The 14,379-nt window shown below is 40.3% G+C and overlaps 1 protein-coding gene across 2 annotated transcripts in view; it reads left to right on the top strand.

Moving 5' to 3' along the window:
* Positions 1 to 13,488, top strand: part of LOC132468927 (gamma-aminobutyric acid receptor subunit gamma-3) — a 72,694-nt gene extending 59,206 nt beyond the window's left edge. The window contains exons 7-9 of one of the 2 annotated variants that reach the window (XM_060066760.1): positions 1,067 to 1,219; positions 3,494 to 3,693; positions 9,457 to 13,488. In XM_060066760.1, coding sequence (XP_059922743.1) covers positions 1,067 to 1,219; positions 3,494 to 3,693; positions 9,457 to 9,735 — 632 coding nt within the window. In that variant the 3' untranslated portion in view covers positions 9,736 to 13,488. The remainder of the gene's footprint in view (positions 1 to 1,066; positions 1,220 to 3,493; positions 3,694 to 9,456) is intronic. The other variant, XM_060066761.1, reaches the window with a different exon arrangement.
* The last annotated feature ends 891 nt before the right edge of the window (positions 13,489 to 14,379 follow it).

Genomic DNA, 14,379 nt, shown 5'->3' on the forward strand with positions numbered 1-14,379 from the left:
AAGTGGAGCCATGGTGGTTCTTAATGCTAACAGGAATAATTAAGTGGTGGTGGTTCTTAATGCTAACAGGAATAATGAAGTGGTGGTGGTTATTAATGCTAACAAGGATAGTGAGGCTGTGCTGATGTTAATGCTAACAGGGATAGTGAGGCTGTGCTGATCTTAATGCTAACAGGGATAGTGAAGTGGTGGTGGTTCTTAATGCTAACAGTGATAGTGAAGACACTCTGGTGGTGGTTCTTAATGCTAACGGGGATAGTGAAGTGGTGGTGGTTCTTAATGCTAACAGGGATAGTGAAGCGGTTCTGATCTTAATGCTAACAGGGATAGTGAAGTGGTTGTGGTTCTTCATGCTAACAGGGATAGTGAAGCGGTTCTGATCTTAATGCTAACAGGGATAGTGAAGTGGTGGTGGTTCTTAATGCTAACAGGGATAGTGAAGTGGTGGTGGTTCTTCATGCTAACAGGGATAGTGAAGCGGTTCTGATCTTAATGCTAACAGGGATAGTGAAGTGGTTGTGGTTCTTCATGCTAACAGGGATAGTGAAGCGGTTCTGATCTTAATGCTAACAGGGATAGTGAAGTGGTGGTGGTTCTTAATGCTAACAGTGATAGTGAAGACACTCTGGTGGTGGTTCTTAATGCTAAAAGGGATAGTGAAGCCGTGGTGGTGGTTCTTCATGGTAACAGGGACAGTGAAGCTGTGCTCTTAATGCTGACAGAGATCTGAAGTGGTGGTGGATATTCATGCTAACAGGGATAGTGAAGTGGTGGTGGTTCCTAATGCTAACAGGGATAGTGAAGTGGTGTTGGTTCCTCATGCTAACAGGGATAGTGAAGAGGTGGTGGTTCTTCAGGCTAACAGGGATAGTGATGACACGGTGGTGGTGGTTCTGCATGCTTACAGGGATAGGTAAGCAGAGGTGGTGGTTCTTTATGCCAACAGGAACATGAAGCGTAGGTGGTTCTGCATGCTAACAGGGATAGTGAAACAGGGGGTGTTGGTTGCTCTTCACGCCAACAGGAATAGTGACACGGCACTGGTTCTTGTGCTCCACGCTAACAGGGGACTATGTGGTGATGACGGTGTACTTCGACCTGAGCAGGAGGATGGGCTATTTCACCATCCAGACGTACATCCCCTGCATCCTCACCGTCGTGCTCTCCTGGGTCTCCTTCTGGATCAAGAAGGACGCTACACCAGCCAGGACGGCGCTAGGTAGGCCGTCACAAGCCTCAGGCCTGTCATTAATACAGGGGCCATGTCAAAATGGGCTCATTTGCATTTGAACAACCAAAAGGCTGACGGTGTAATTAAAGTGATTTCCACCCTTCTCTATCCACTAACCAATATTGAATTTATTTTTGAGTGGGCATCACTTATAAGCTGTCTGTACAGTGAAGACTTTGAGTAAACCCCCTAACTCTAGCCCAAAAAATAATTTCCAATGTCATAGTGGAACATTTAACGTTTATTTGTCAGATTGCATGCGTCGTTGGTTTGTGTGATATTGTGGTCATTCATATGTCACGCTCAGATCCTCATCCACATGCTTCTTATTCACTCCTTTTGATTTTTGCCTTAACCTTTTTTTTATGTTTACACTTCATTCAATCTCATGCAGTCCTGGGAACAGTTTGGTGAAGGTAATTTTATTTTTTTGCCACTTTTTTACACCTTCTTTAAGGTTTTGTTCCGCAACTCATTTAACAAGGCTTTGTTTTTAAGGTTATATTGAATATTTTTTAATAATCTTTCAATTGAAGGGTTGAGCTATATATGGCCCTGCTCTCGCAGACAATTTAGTAGAAGTAATCATAAGAAAAGACAGGTAAGGCTCCACACCATGGCAACAGATAGGACTCATCACCATGACAACAGGTCAGGATAGTCCCCATGACAACAGGTAAACCTATTCACCCTGACCACAGGTAGGAATAGTCCCCATGGCAACAGGTAGGACTAATCACAAGGCAACAGGTAGGACTCGACAACATGGTGATAGGTAGGGATAATCACCATGGCAACAGAGGTCGGGCTAGTAAACATCAACACAGGTTTACCTCATGACAACAGGTCTATAGTGACCAGGGGAAAAAATCTAGCGGCATGTCCTCCTGAAATAGACGGGGCCAGCTTGTCACCATGGAAACCGGAGGGGAACAAGCTTCGGTCCCAGTCAGTCCGTCTCCCCCAAGTCTTAAGGAGCGCCCAGCGGTGATCAGGAGTGGGGGGGACAGGGGGCATCAGAGGTGGAATAATTCCCTCAAAACAACAGCCATGGAGGAAGAGAGGCATGCCTGCCCTTCATCAGTGTGAATCAAGAGAACTCTCACCTCTGCTCAGAGTATCACATCTGCAACACAAGCCTGGCCTTCTGCTCAGGGCATCACATCTGCAGCACAGGCAGTGCTGGCCTTCTGCTCAGGGTGTCATATATGCCACACAATCAGCTGTGGCAAAGGCACATTCGGATTTAAAAGCTCTCTCCTTATTCCCTTCTCCCAAGAGACCGAAGGAATCCCCCCCCATATTGTATTACCCTCACCGACCAAAACAACACCAGCTGGCGTCGCTTCGACATTTCTTTACAGTTTGCTTATTCATTGATTTCCGCATCAGGACTCCTGAATCCCAACCCATCTTCCACCACATGCTGAAAACTCATCTGTCAAGAGCGCATCTTGGTCAATGAAAATAAATAATAATAATAATAATAATAATAATAATGAAAGGAAAATTCTATCCGTCTCTATAACCTGTTTCTATATCGTAGCACCTATAAGCATTTCCTTTGCTTATTTTCTTGCATGCACTTAAATTGACCTATTTTTTGGGGGATCATCTTCATCCTTTTATGCATCAACCTTTAGTCGCTTTGGACAACAGCGTCTGCTAAATTAATGTAATGTAATATAAATCATAATATCAGTACTAATCATTTGCAAAGTATTATCATTTGTAAGTTATAATGATTCTGCTCATGTGTCCGCGTACTACTCCACTTTCATAACGTCATTCAGACTTAAACCTTTTGAGGGTCAGTTCAATTCCACTGTCAGACTTGACAGTAGCCTACATTCACCTCTCCATGTATGTGTTGGAGTTCTGCGGTCCATGATGAACCATCTTGTCTTATCAATCCATTTATAAAGCACATTTAAAAACAACCAGGGTTGTTAACCACATATGACAGACACAACAGAGAAGAGATAAAAGACCTAAGGTCTCAGTGATTGTTTAAACGGCGGGGGGGGGCTACGTAGTCGAGACAGGGTTTTAAAAATCCAGGTGTCCCTGATCCAGACACCTCATGCTAACCGCTCCCATTGTGCTGGCTGTTTGCTTACATGGTTGACACCGCCGTCGGTGTACGAATGCCCGAATGAAAGGCACTAATTGTGAAGCGCTTTCCTAATCACATGTTAGGAAAGCACTTCATGCAATCCATTAAGCATTTAACATGTCAGTCAACGCTCCCCCCTTTGCCAGGCATCACCACAGTGCTGACCATGACCACGCTCAGCTCCGTGGCGCGCACATCCCTCCCACGCGTCTCCTACGTCACCGCCATGGACCTCTTCGTCACCGTCTGCTTCCTGTTCGTCTTCGCGGCGCTCATGGAGTACGCCACGCTCAACTACTACTCGGCCAGCGCACGCAGACCTGTGCTCAGCAAGCCCCGCAGACCGGTAAGATCTGCCCGGAACTGGATTCAGATGTTTTTATGGGGGGTTATTATTATTTATTTTGCTACTTGATTCTATGCTTTTGATTGAGTCTTTTTGAAGTCAATTTGGATAAAGGTGCAGGTATTTTCATGGCCTTTTTTTACTTTATGGCCTGGACAGTATAGACCAACAGAGGAAAGTCGGGTGAAAGTAGTATACGGTCTGTGACTCCCAAACAAAAGGTTATGAGTTTGTACCCCTATGTATGCAGTCTACCTGTAGGCATCCTGGAGCAAGAGACACCAACCCCTACCTGCTCCTTAAAGGCACCCAGTGCAACTTTATGTAAACATTCAATGAAAAATAAACATTCAATTTCTATTCTTTTTTACACGTAGTAAGTTTCAATAACTCCATACCATTACATATCGACATTCAAGGAGCAAAGATGAGACGTCGTTGTGTGGCGAGAACTGATAGAAAATCGTAAACAACAACAATCGGTGGGGAGAAGCCATTTTTCCATTGACTGGAAGCCTGCTTTATTTATTGTAGGTTACAAAAAATAAAGAAAATGGCGGCATTGTTGTTATCGATTTTGTATCAGTTCTCACCACACAACGACGTCTCATCTTTGCTGCTTAAATGTCGGTATGTAATGGTATGGAGTTATTGAAACTTACTACATGTAAAAAAGACTAGAAATTGAATATTTTTAAGCCTCGAAAGTTGCACTGGGTGCCTTTAATGACATCGGCCGCTCAAAACATATTCCCTGTAAGACACTTTGGATAGAAGCTTCTTCCAAAGTGACAAATAGTGATTAATACATAGCATAGCGCAGCAGATCAGAGTCGAACCTGGGTACTAAGAGGATGAAGAAGTTTATGAAACACATCTGACCTTTCAACCTTGACAAATGAATGTCTTTTTTGTGCGTCAACAAGGATGACGCAAGACTCAAGCAGTTCGTATTTTTGTAAATAGCAAGTAGAGAGCCGTCATTGATTAACATTTTATATTATCATTCATTACAGTAATATCAGGTTACAATGAAGTAGAAAAATACTATGATTTATCCCATTCTCAAAGTTTCTAACTATAATAATTCAGTCAAAGGCAAACAAAGAACCGCTGCCCTTTCAGAATATGCTGCCATTCCTCTGTTTCATACCATTGTTCAAACCTTCAGATCAGACCGGCATGGGCTACTGTACTTCATCCACCTCTGTGGGTTGGAGGCTTTTAGTTCCTCTTTCATTCGGAAACATTCATGACAGGTTTTAGTTTTTTTCTTTTACGGAAACTAACTTTGTTGGATAAGTTTTGGCTAATTTAAAAGGATTGAAATTGGCTATACAGGCTACGGAAGCTGATGAATTAATGATGGTACCTTTGTTCATAAGTTTTAATGCTTTATGTTTTCAAAATGGTACTTCAACCTTTTCCTTATTTAAATTATCTACACTATCCTTTTTTTATAATAAAAAATGTACACTTTGAGCCAGACCGCTAAAGTCAAGTGCTGTTGACACTTGGTTTAACTGTGTAATTCATTTAGATGTATTTCACCATGTTTAACAGACTGTGAAACCCTTCTTAGTTAAGCATGGGTTAGATTTCAGTTTACACCGCATAGAATTAGCTTTGGTTTAGCTTAGCTCTGATAATTAACTCATGGTAATGCACGATTATCAACCCCAAGCAAAGATATATATGTAAGGCTGTGATTACGGCAAGCCAGTATAAGTTCAGCAGTAGTTTATATGGGATCACTCCACCTCAAAACTCGCGGTTAACAGGGTACAGAAAATGTGTGAGGTCCATCCATTTCTAACCAATATCTTGAAGTTCTCACCAATCATACAATACAGTAGGGTTGCCGCGGTATACGGTATTACCGGTGTTACCGGTGTTGAGGCCAACACCGATTACTCGGTGATGCACACCGGAAACACCCACGTTTTTTTGGTTTTGTTTTTTTCAGTAATAAAAAACCAATTCAGTAAAAATGAATAATATAATTATAATTAAGAAAATTAAAATGTGTAGAATAGGCTACAGTTCTGTTCTGTGCGGGAGAATTGTCGCGCCGAGAATTGACGTGCTTCCTTACAAGACCGGTAACCATAGAAACGCCGGTAAACAAACCCCGTGAAGCACAATCCCTACGTGAGCTCCCCGCGCTACGGCCATCCGGAGGCGCACAGAGCTTTTGGTCGTGATATTATGATATATAAAATTATATTATACTATTATATATAGAACGTTATAAGACGCCGAGAATTGGCGCGCTGCCAGCCGCTGTCACCGAGTGTGAGAGGGAGTTGACGGAGAAGATGGCGGTTGACCTATAGTTTCAAAGTTAATACCGTTTATACCGGTAATACCGGTGTTGACACGAGCGTATTACTCGGTGTGAAAATGTCCACACCGCAGCAACCCTACAATACAGTCACGAAACTCTCCAACACCTTTTTCCGTCCGGATAGATTTCCAAATACTAGACACAGGACTTTGTACAGTTACTCACAGTTGTACAGTTATCTGTACTTTCCTTCAGAATTAATTTTACTGAAAAAAAAAGTACTTTCACAATCCACAATTTTACACAAATATATATGTACTTTTTACCCTTTCGATTTTCAAAACCGGCTTGTTACTTTAGTGTGAATGCATTTGAGGGGAATTGGGGAATTTCCTTTATTTTGCTTAAATGTCGGTATGTAATGGTATGGAGTTATTGAAACTTACTACATGTAAAAAAGACTAGAAATTGAATATTTTTAAGCCTCGAAAGTTGCACTGGGTGCCTTTAATGACATCGGCCGCTCAAAACATATTCCCTGTAAGACACTTTGGATAGAAGCTTCTTCCAAAGTGACAAATAGTGATTAATACATAGCATAGCGCAGCAGATCAGAGTCGAACCTGGGTACTAAGAGGATGAAGAAGTTTATGAAACACATCTGACCTTTCAACCTTGACAAATGAATGTCTTTTTTGTGCGTCAACAAGGATGACGCAAGACTCAAGCAGTTCGTATTTTTGTAAATAGCAAGTAGAGAGCCGTCATTGATTAACATTTTATATTATCATTCATTACAGTAATATCAGGTTACAATGAAGTAGAAAAATACTATGATTTATCCCATTCTCAAAGTTTCTAACTATAATAATTCAGTCAAAGGCAAACAAAGAACCGCTGCCCTTTCAGAATATGCTGCCATTCCTCTGTTTCATACCATTGTTCAAACCTTCAGATCAGACCGGCATGGGCTACTGTACTTCATCCACCTCTGTGGGTTGGAGGCTTTTAGTTCCTCTTTCATTCGGAAACATTCATGACAGGTTTTAGTTTTTTTCTTTTACGGAAACTAACTTTGTTGGATAAGTTTTGGCTAATTTAAAAGGATTGAAATTGGCTATACAGGCTACGGAAGCTGATGAATTAATGATGGTACCTTTGTTCATAAGTTTTAATGCTTTATGTTTTCAAAATGGTACTTCAACCTTTTCCTTATTTAAATTATCTACACTATCCTTTTTTTATAATAAAAAATGTACACTTTGAGCCAGACCGCTAAAGTCAAGTGCTGTTGACACTTGGTTTAACTGTGTAATTCATTTAGATGTATTTCACCATGTTTAACAGACTGTGAAACCCTTCTTAGTTAAGCATGGGTTAGATTTCAGTTTACACCGCATAGAATTAGCTTTGGTTTAGCTTAGCTCTGATAATTAACTCATGGTAATGCACGATTATCAACCCCAAGCAAAGATATATATGTAAGGCTGTGATTACGGCAAGCCAGTATAAGTTCAGCAGTAGTTTATATGGGATCACTCCACCTCAAAACTCGCGGTTAACAGGGTACAGAAAATGTGTGAGGTCCATCCATTTCTAACCAATATCTTGAAGTTCTCACCAATCATACAATACAGTAGGGTTGCCGCGGTATACGGTATTACCGGTGTTACCGGTGTTGAGGCCAACACCGATTACTCGGTGATGCACACCGGAAACACCCACGTTTTTTTGGTTTTGTTTTTTTCAGTAATAAAAAACCAATTCAGTAAAAATGAATAATATAATTATAATTAAGAAAATTAAAATGTGTAGAATAGGCTACAGTTCTGTTCTGTGCGGGAGAATTGTCGCGCCGAGAATTGACGTGCTTCCTTACAAGACCGGTAACCATAGAAACGCCGGTAAACAAACCCCGTGAAGCACAATCCCTACGTGAGCTCCCCGCGCTACGGCCATCCGGAGGCGCACAGAGCTTTTGGTCGTGATATTATGATATATAAAATTATATTATACTATTATATATAGAACGTTATAAGACGCCGAGAATTGGCGCGCTGCCAGCCGCTGTCACCGAGTGTGAGAGGGAGTTGACGGAGAAGATGGCGGTTGACCTATAGTTTCAAAGTTAATACCGTTTATACCGGTAATACCGGTGTTGACACGAGCGTATTACTCGGTGTGAAAATGTCCACACCGCAGCAACCCTACAATACAGTCACGAAACTCTCCAACACCTTTTTCCGTCCGGATAGATTTCCAAATACTAGACACAGGACTTTGTACAGTTACTCACAGTTGTACAGTTATCTGTACTTTCCTTCAGAATTAATTTTACTGAAAAAAAAAGTACTTTCACAATCCACAATTTTACACAAATATATATGTACTTTTTACCCTTTCGATTTTCAAAACCGGCTTGTTACTTTAGTGTGAATGCATTTGAGGGGAATTGGGGAATTTCCTTTATTTTGCATCATTGCGTGCCTTCCCAACATTATGACCAATTTCCACATACATGGTTGGGACAATCGAAAATACGATCTCTATGTGTATCCATGGGTGCATATCACACATTACATTGGTAACAAAACAAAAATGACATAAAAGACAGAGACTAGAGAGAGACAGAAAGGAGAGAGAGACTGAGACTTCACCACAGAGAAATTACATCTATGGGAGAACTATAAGCGTAGGAAGTGAGGATGGATGAGCGAACCAGCAAACATTGCCAACGGAGCAGATTCAGAACGGCGACTTGTCATTCCCATGTCTTGGCCTTAATTCAGAGAAATGTTTGACGTTTTCTGTTCTCAGAACCATCCTTGAAGAATGCGTTGTGTTCATTTTATTTGACTTTAGAATTTTATCAACATTTGCCTTCAATGATATTAATATGATGTGAGGTTCAGTTCAGCTTTACACAGAAACAGCTGGTAGAAATGTCAAGAGGGCGACATAACTTTTGTACTTTTGCCATTTCAGGCCTGTACTTTTCCACTTTTACTGAAGTAAATAAGCAGAATGAGCACTTTACTTTTATCAGTCTCATTCTTTACTTGAGTAAAGAATGTGTGTAACCACCACTGGGTACGGTAGTTTTTGTAGGTGTCGTCGTTATTGGAGGGTACTGAGTTATATGTCATGTTCTCCTATTCCGTTTTAGGTTATTTGTTCCTACACCGAGCCGATTCCACCAGGAGAGAACCAAACCCCATACATCTTGTACATTGGTTTGCATTGGAAGACCCCCTCTAGGTCAACCCCTTGTTATTGCATGCATAACTTCCTTATGGCTGACAAGGTTAACCGGTTAACTGCCATTAGGCGTTGATGCAACACACCTGGCCCCCTTATTAAAACTGAATTTATCCCGCGTTTACAGGAGAGCAGGAAGGGGTTTGGGACTCCTTTAAACCCTTGTATTGAATGAAATCTCCATGACTAAACCTCTGCTCCGCTTCCTTCCTTTCAAGCAGTATTCAGGGTTGGACATACGGCCGCCGCACACCGTCATCGCCCTCAACAACGCCATGTACTGGCGGGAGTTTGAAGACGCGTGCGTCTACGAGTGTCTGGACGGCAAAGACTGCCAGAGCTTCTTCTGCTGCTACGAGGAGTGCAAAGACGGGGGCTGGCGAAAAGGACGCATCCACCTCGACCTGCTGGACCTGGACGCGTACGCTCGCGTCTTCTTTCCCACCTCCTTTCTGCTCTTCAATGTGGTGTATTGGGTGGGATACCTCTACCTTTAGCCCGCCAACGGGAGAGCACGAACCCCACCGGAGGAACAGAGACCTCGCAGAGATGGAGGGGAGGTGAACGAGAGCCCTGATGTTCTCTGGATTCTTGAAAGCATCAAACTGTTGAAGATGAACAGAGCTACGGAGACCTCTCTGACTTCAGGAATAAGAACGACACTCTGAAGAACTTCCTTCGTATACCAAAACACTCACAGGCCGGCGGACTATTGCAGAGATGCAGAGGAGCGAGAGGGAGGGGATGGAGACAGAGAGATGATGAGGAGGACTTGAGCTGCGTTGTGTACCACAGGTCAGACCCAGTGGAGGAGCACCCAAGGGTGGGGTAGGAGTGTCCACAGTGCCTTCCTCCGAAGGGGTAGCAACTATCAGCTACGCTCATCAGGGAAATAATGACCACAATGCGCTTGCGGTCGTAGTCTTGGTGAACGAGGCAAAAGTTAATGGAAGCAACACTGCGAGAGATTCCCCCGGGACTATGGCCCGTAGGCGGTGACTCAATCCTCTTGTCACTTTATGTATTAAGCACCTGTAGTTGACTCTTAAAAATCGGTACTCCATTTTATTTTTTTGTCCACCCCACTTTGTTTTTCTGGGTTTTGATTGAGTCTCACAGTTCTCATGCTTTCGGCTGTACAGGAATGGCCAGTAATCAAGAACCGTGGGACTCAATCAAAACACTATGTAATCAAAACAAAGTGGGGTGAGCAACATTGATGATTGCCTCGTTTTTGAGATTCAAAGCTGCAATCACCTTGATTAACAATTGATAGAACCATTGGTAACACTTTATACAAGTCAAGGAGTCGCGATTTATCTTTACAATTGGTAATAATAGATCATTGTACGTTATTTACAAAAACCCTTAATATAGCACTAGCATCAACTTCTGAAGAGTTACCCTCATCATTATCAAAAGAATATGCTGGATGACTTGATATCGGTGTTTTGGAATAAATCGAACACCACTGGGGGGGTGAATTAATGCACTGAGCTAGCTTTTTTTTTTCTTTTTTTTTTAAACACAACAAATGACAATAATTGAAAAAAAACATTATGTACAATATACTGACATCCACAGGCCTTTACCTTTAATTATGTATCTCAGTGTTCATCCCTACTACAAAACACAAAATAGTTAGCTTAGTTCATTTCCAAATGGTTTGATCTTAGTCACATCTGTGCTAAGATCAATGCTAGCACCATGGAATTGCCTTAGATTATTACATCCAGAGCTGAGATGAGCAAAGGGAAAAGTCATATCCATTTATATATATATATATATGTAAAAACATTCATAGTAGCGTTGATCCATACATGGTCCGAGTTAAAGCATTTGAGCTTGTTTGATATCATTGCGACTTATGTGCCAAATAGTTCACGTATGTGCCAAGTTATTCTTGTTTTCTTAAACGATACCGTTAATGAAATCATTTCAGACTTTTGATCAAGCACACGTAGTAACACTGGGAATTGGCTGTGGAAGGGTTAAGGTGACGATTAAGTATTGACATTTTATTCATAATAAAATACCCATGTCAAGCCCATTTCAATACAGCTGCATTAGCAACTGTTATCACTGTTAGTCACTCGGACGATTAGGTTTGTGAGCTTTGGTTCTCAATTGCTTCAGTATTCAACAAACATTCACGTATGACTTCTAGGCCTTACTGTTTTGATATACTTGTGTGGATGTTGGTGGTTTATAATTGCTGGTGGGGTATACTGTTGTGTTGTTGCTGCTGCTGCTGTTTATTCTGGTTCCCTGCAGCAGAGGCGGTTCTCAGGGGCAGCAATAATAAGGTCCTTGGAGTGGTGCTACACTGTACAATATGGCCCTCTTTTAAATCATCTTTGGAATAAAGCACTCCACATCAAGTGCTGTGAGTGTTGGGTGTACCACACTCTGGCTCAAATTCACCCGAAACGTTTTATAGATAGATAGGACTTTATACTCGTTGAGGTATTCATAAGAAAATATTAAAATGTGTATCGTATTAGTTTGTTTGTTTTAAGTCTGTGACAGACAGTGCTTTAATTTTTGATCGCCACATGTAAAAAAACAAACAGGATTTATTGATAGATTAGGAGAAGAAATGGAAGATTTGAAATCCATCCTGTAATGTATTTTGGGATTTGATGTGTAAAACATTTCTGAAAGCGATGCAGAGACGTAGGGGCCCGAAGTGAAGTGCTAAATGTTACAGCCCCAAACCTGATGTGTGGTTACTACAGTCATGTAATGTTTGGGTGTTTGGTTATGCTTCACATATGATGATGTTAGACAGTATGTGGAACAGCACAACATAGGTGATGGGGTTTACATGCAACATTCATCCATATCCGACTTTTCACACATTCATGAGCAATTCATATTTATAATAGATTATACATTCATGCGACATGTAGCAGGTTTAAAAAATGTATAAACGGCAGACAAATTCATATCCAGTTGAATGCACATTTAAATTGCTACACATTTTTGCCAACAAAATATTATTCATACCAGAATACATTATACATTACTATAATTTAAGGAAAACCATTTTTCCAAAGGTTATTTTTCCAGTCTCCTGTGATTGCCATAACTTTCAGTACAACCGACAGAAAACGACATGCGGACCACCAAGGAAGCTGGAACTTACGATCACCTTGGTATTATTTAACATATATATCTAGCACTTAACATTAAAATATATTCTTTGTATTAGCTACCTGTAAATACAAGTTTAATAAATACAAATTCCAACTATGTTTTGTTAGTTTGAAAAAGACACAAAAAATAAAATGTGTTATTTTTTTAAAGACACATTTATGGCTCAAATAGTTTAATTAAACAATAAATAAGGAATGAGAATTAATGATTGTTTCCCGGGATAGTATTACAGGGGACACGTGAGAAATGTATTATTTTGATGCTGTAATAAGTTCAATGACACAGCCAGGCCAGCCAATGTCCAACACCTAATTAAACCAAAACATAACTCATCTTGGTAGAGGTGCAAAGCATCAATCCCATCCCAATTACCGTTACTGTGAAGAATAAAAAACCAAAGACTAACTGTGTTTCCTTAGAATTAACAGATATAAAATACATATTACATCAAGACACTTTACATTCTAACTGCCGTACGATTTGGTTGGCGAACTTCGAATCAAACTGTAAAATTAGAACCATTCCATGAATGTCTCTCTGTTGTACAAAGTTCACATTTAGTGAACGTTCACATTTGTCTCATAAATATCACGGAGCATCTGCCATTTTCCCAGACATTTATTATTCAGTGTTTTATTTAAACAACTCCACATGCGGAGGAGTCATATTAAACATACTTAAATCCATCTTTGGATATCCACGATGGACTTAAGTGTTCAAATTACAATTTAAATGACTAAAATAAATTAAATTAAATCAAAAGTCATAGATAAATTGAGATAATACAGTACGCTGTAGTTCATGCTTAAAACTGCTATCAATATTTCATAGACACAGACTCAATGTTTTTAGTATTTCAGGAGGTACTGTCCAGTGTATTGATGCTGTGGTGCCATTTAAAATCACGTTGGTTGAACTAATGTAATGCTTTCATCTACAATCTAAAAACATGCAGTAATTCCATGTGAAAGTACTGAACAGTTAGAAGGCATAATATATGAATTTATTTTCTCTTCATGATGTATATCATTGCGTTCTATATCGCAATACTTCAGAAGCAGTTTGTTAAAATTATTAGAAGAGAAGGGAAAGGTATTTTAGTAGTAGGAATTGGTTTTATCTATCCTGGACAAAGACTGTATATTTCTTGTTTAGTTGTATTTGTATGATTGTCTTTTGACATAATAAATGCCAAGAAAGATGACCATTGTATCAACTGGCACATCGTGTTCATAACTGATTACAAGTGGTAATAAAACTGTTAAAAAAACGCTTATAAACCGATCATGATCAAGCATTCCAACATGCCAAACCCTACACTGCTAAAAATACTAGGTAACCAAATACGCAAACCCCCCATTTTAATAAGGACCTTATCAAGTGCCCAAGGTTACATTCTCAGGGCCCAACTTAACGCAAGGTAAGTGTGACGGCAAATGAGTAACCAGGCAGTGCCCTAGAGGACATAGGACAACATGGAAGTATTTTCAGCATCACCGCCTCGAAAACAATAAATGAGTTAATTGCAATACATATTTGGGCAAAAGTGAGGTACCTGCCAATTACTATCTCTCTTAGGATCCTTAGGGGAAATCCGTTATGGCCCTTTTTGGGCCGATACCGATATGTCGTTGACTTAGGCTGCAGAAAACTATTTTGCCACTTTATTTGTTCATTTTTTTTTTCTGAAGAAAGATTCAATTAAAAAAAAATGAAGCTAGGCTCTGACTACCATAGGGGGAAGTATGTAGATGGATAATGGACGTAACCAAGGTGAAGCAATCATTAGTTTAGTTTAATTCCATGCTATGATTGGAATTCAATAAATAAACATAATATATAATAAGTCAGAAATAACAAGCCTCACCACATAAAGTGGAACTACATTCTGCATTTTGGTTAGAAGAAAGGGCGAAACTCATTCATCCCTCACTAGATATGTAAAGACGAATCTAGTACCTCGTAATGGCCAGATGTTTGAA

This window comes from Gadus macrocephalus, chromosome 12 (genome assembly GCF_031168955.1).
Source record: "Gadus macrocephalus chromosome 12, ASM3116895v1".
NCBI classification, from domain to species: Eukaryota; Metazoa; Chordata; class Actinopteri; order Gadiformes; family Gadidae; genus Gadus; species Gadus macrocephalus.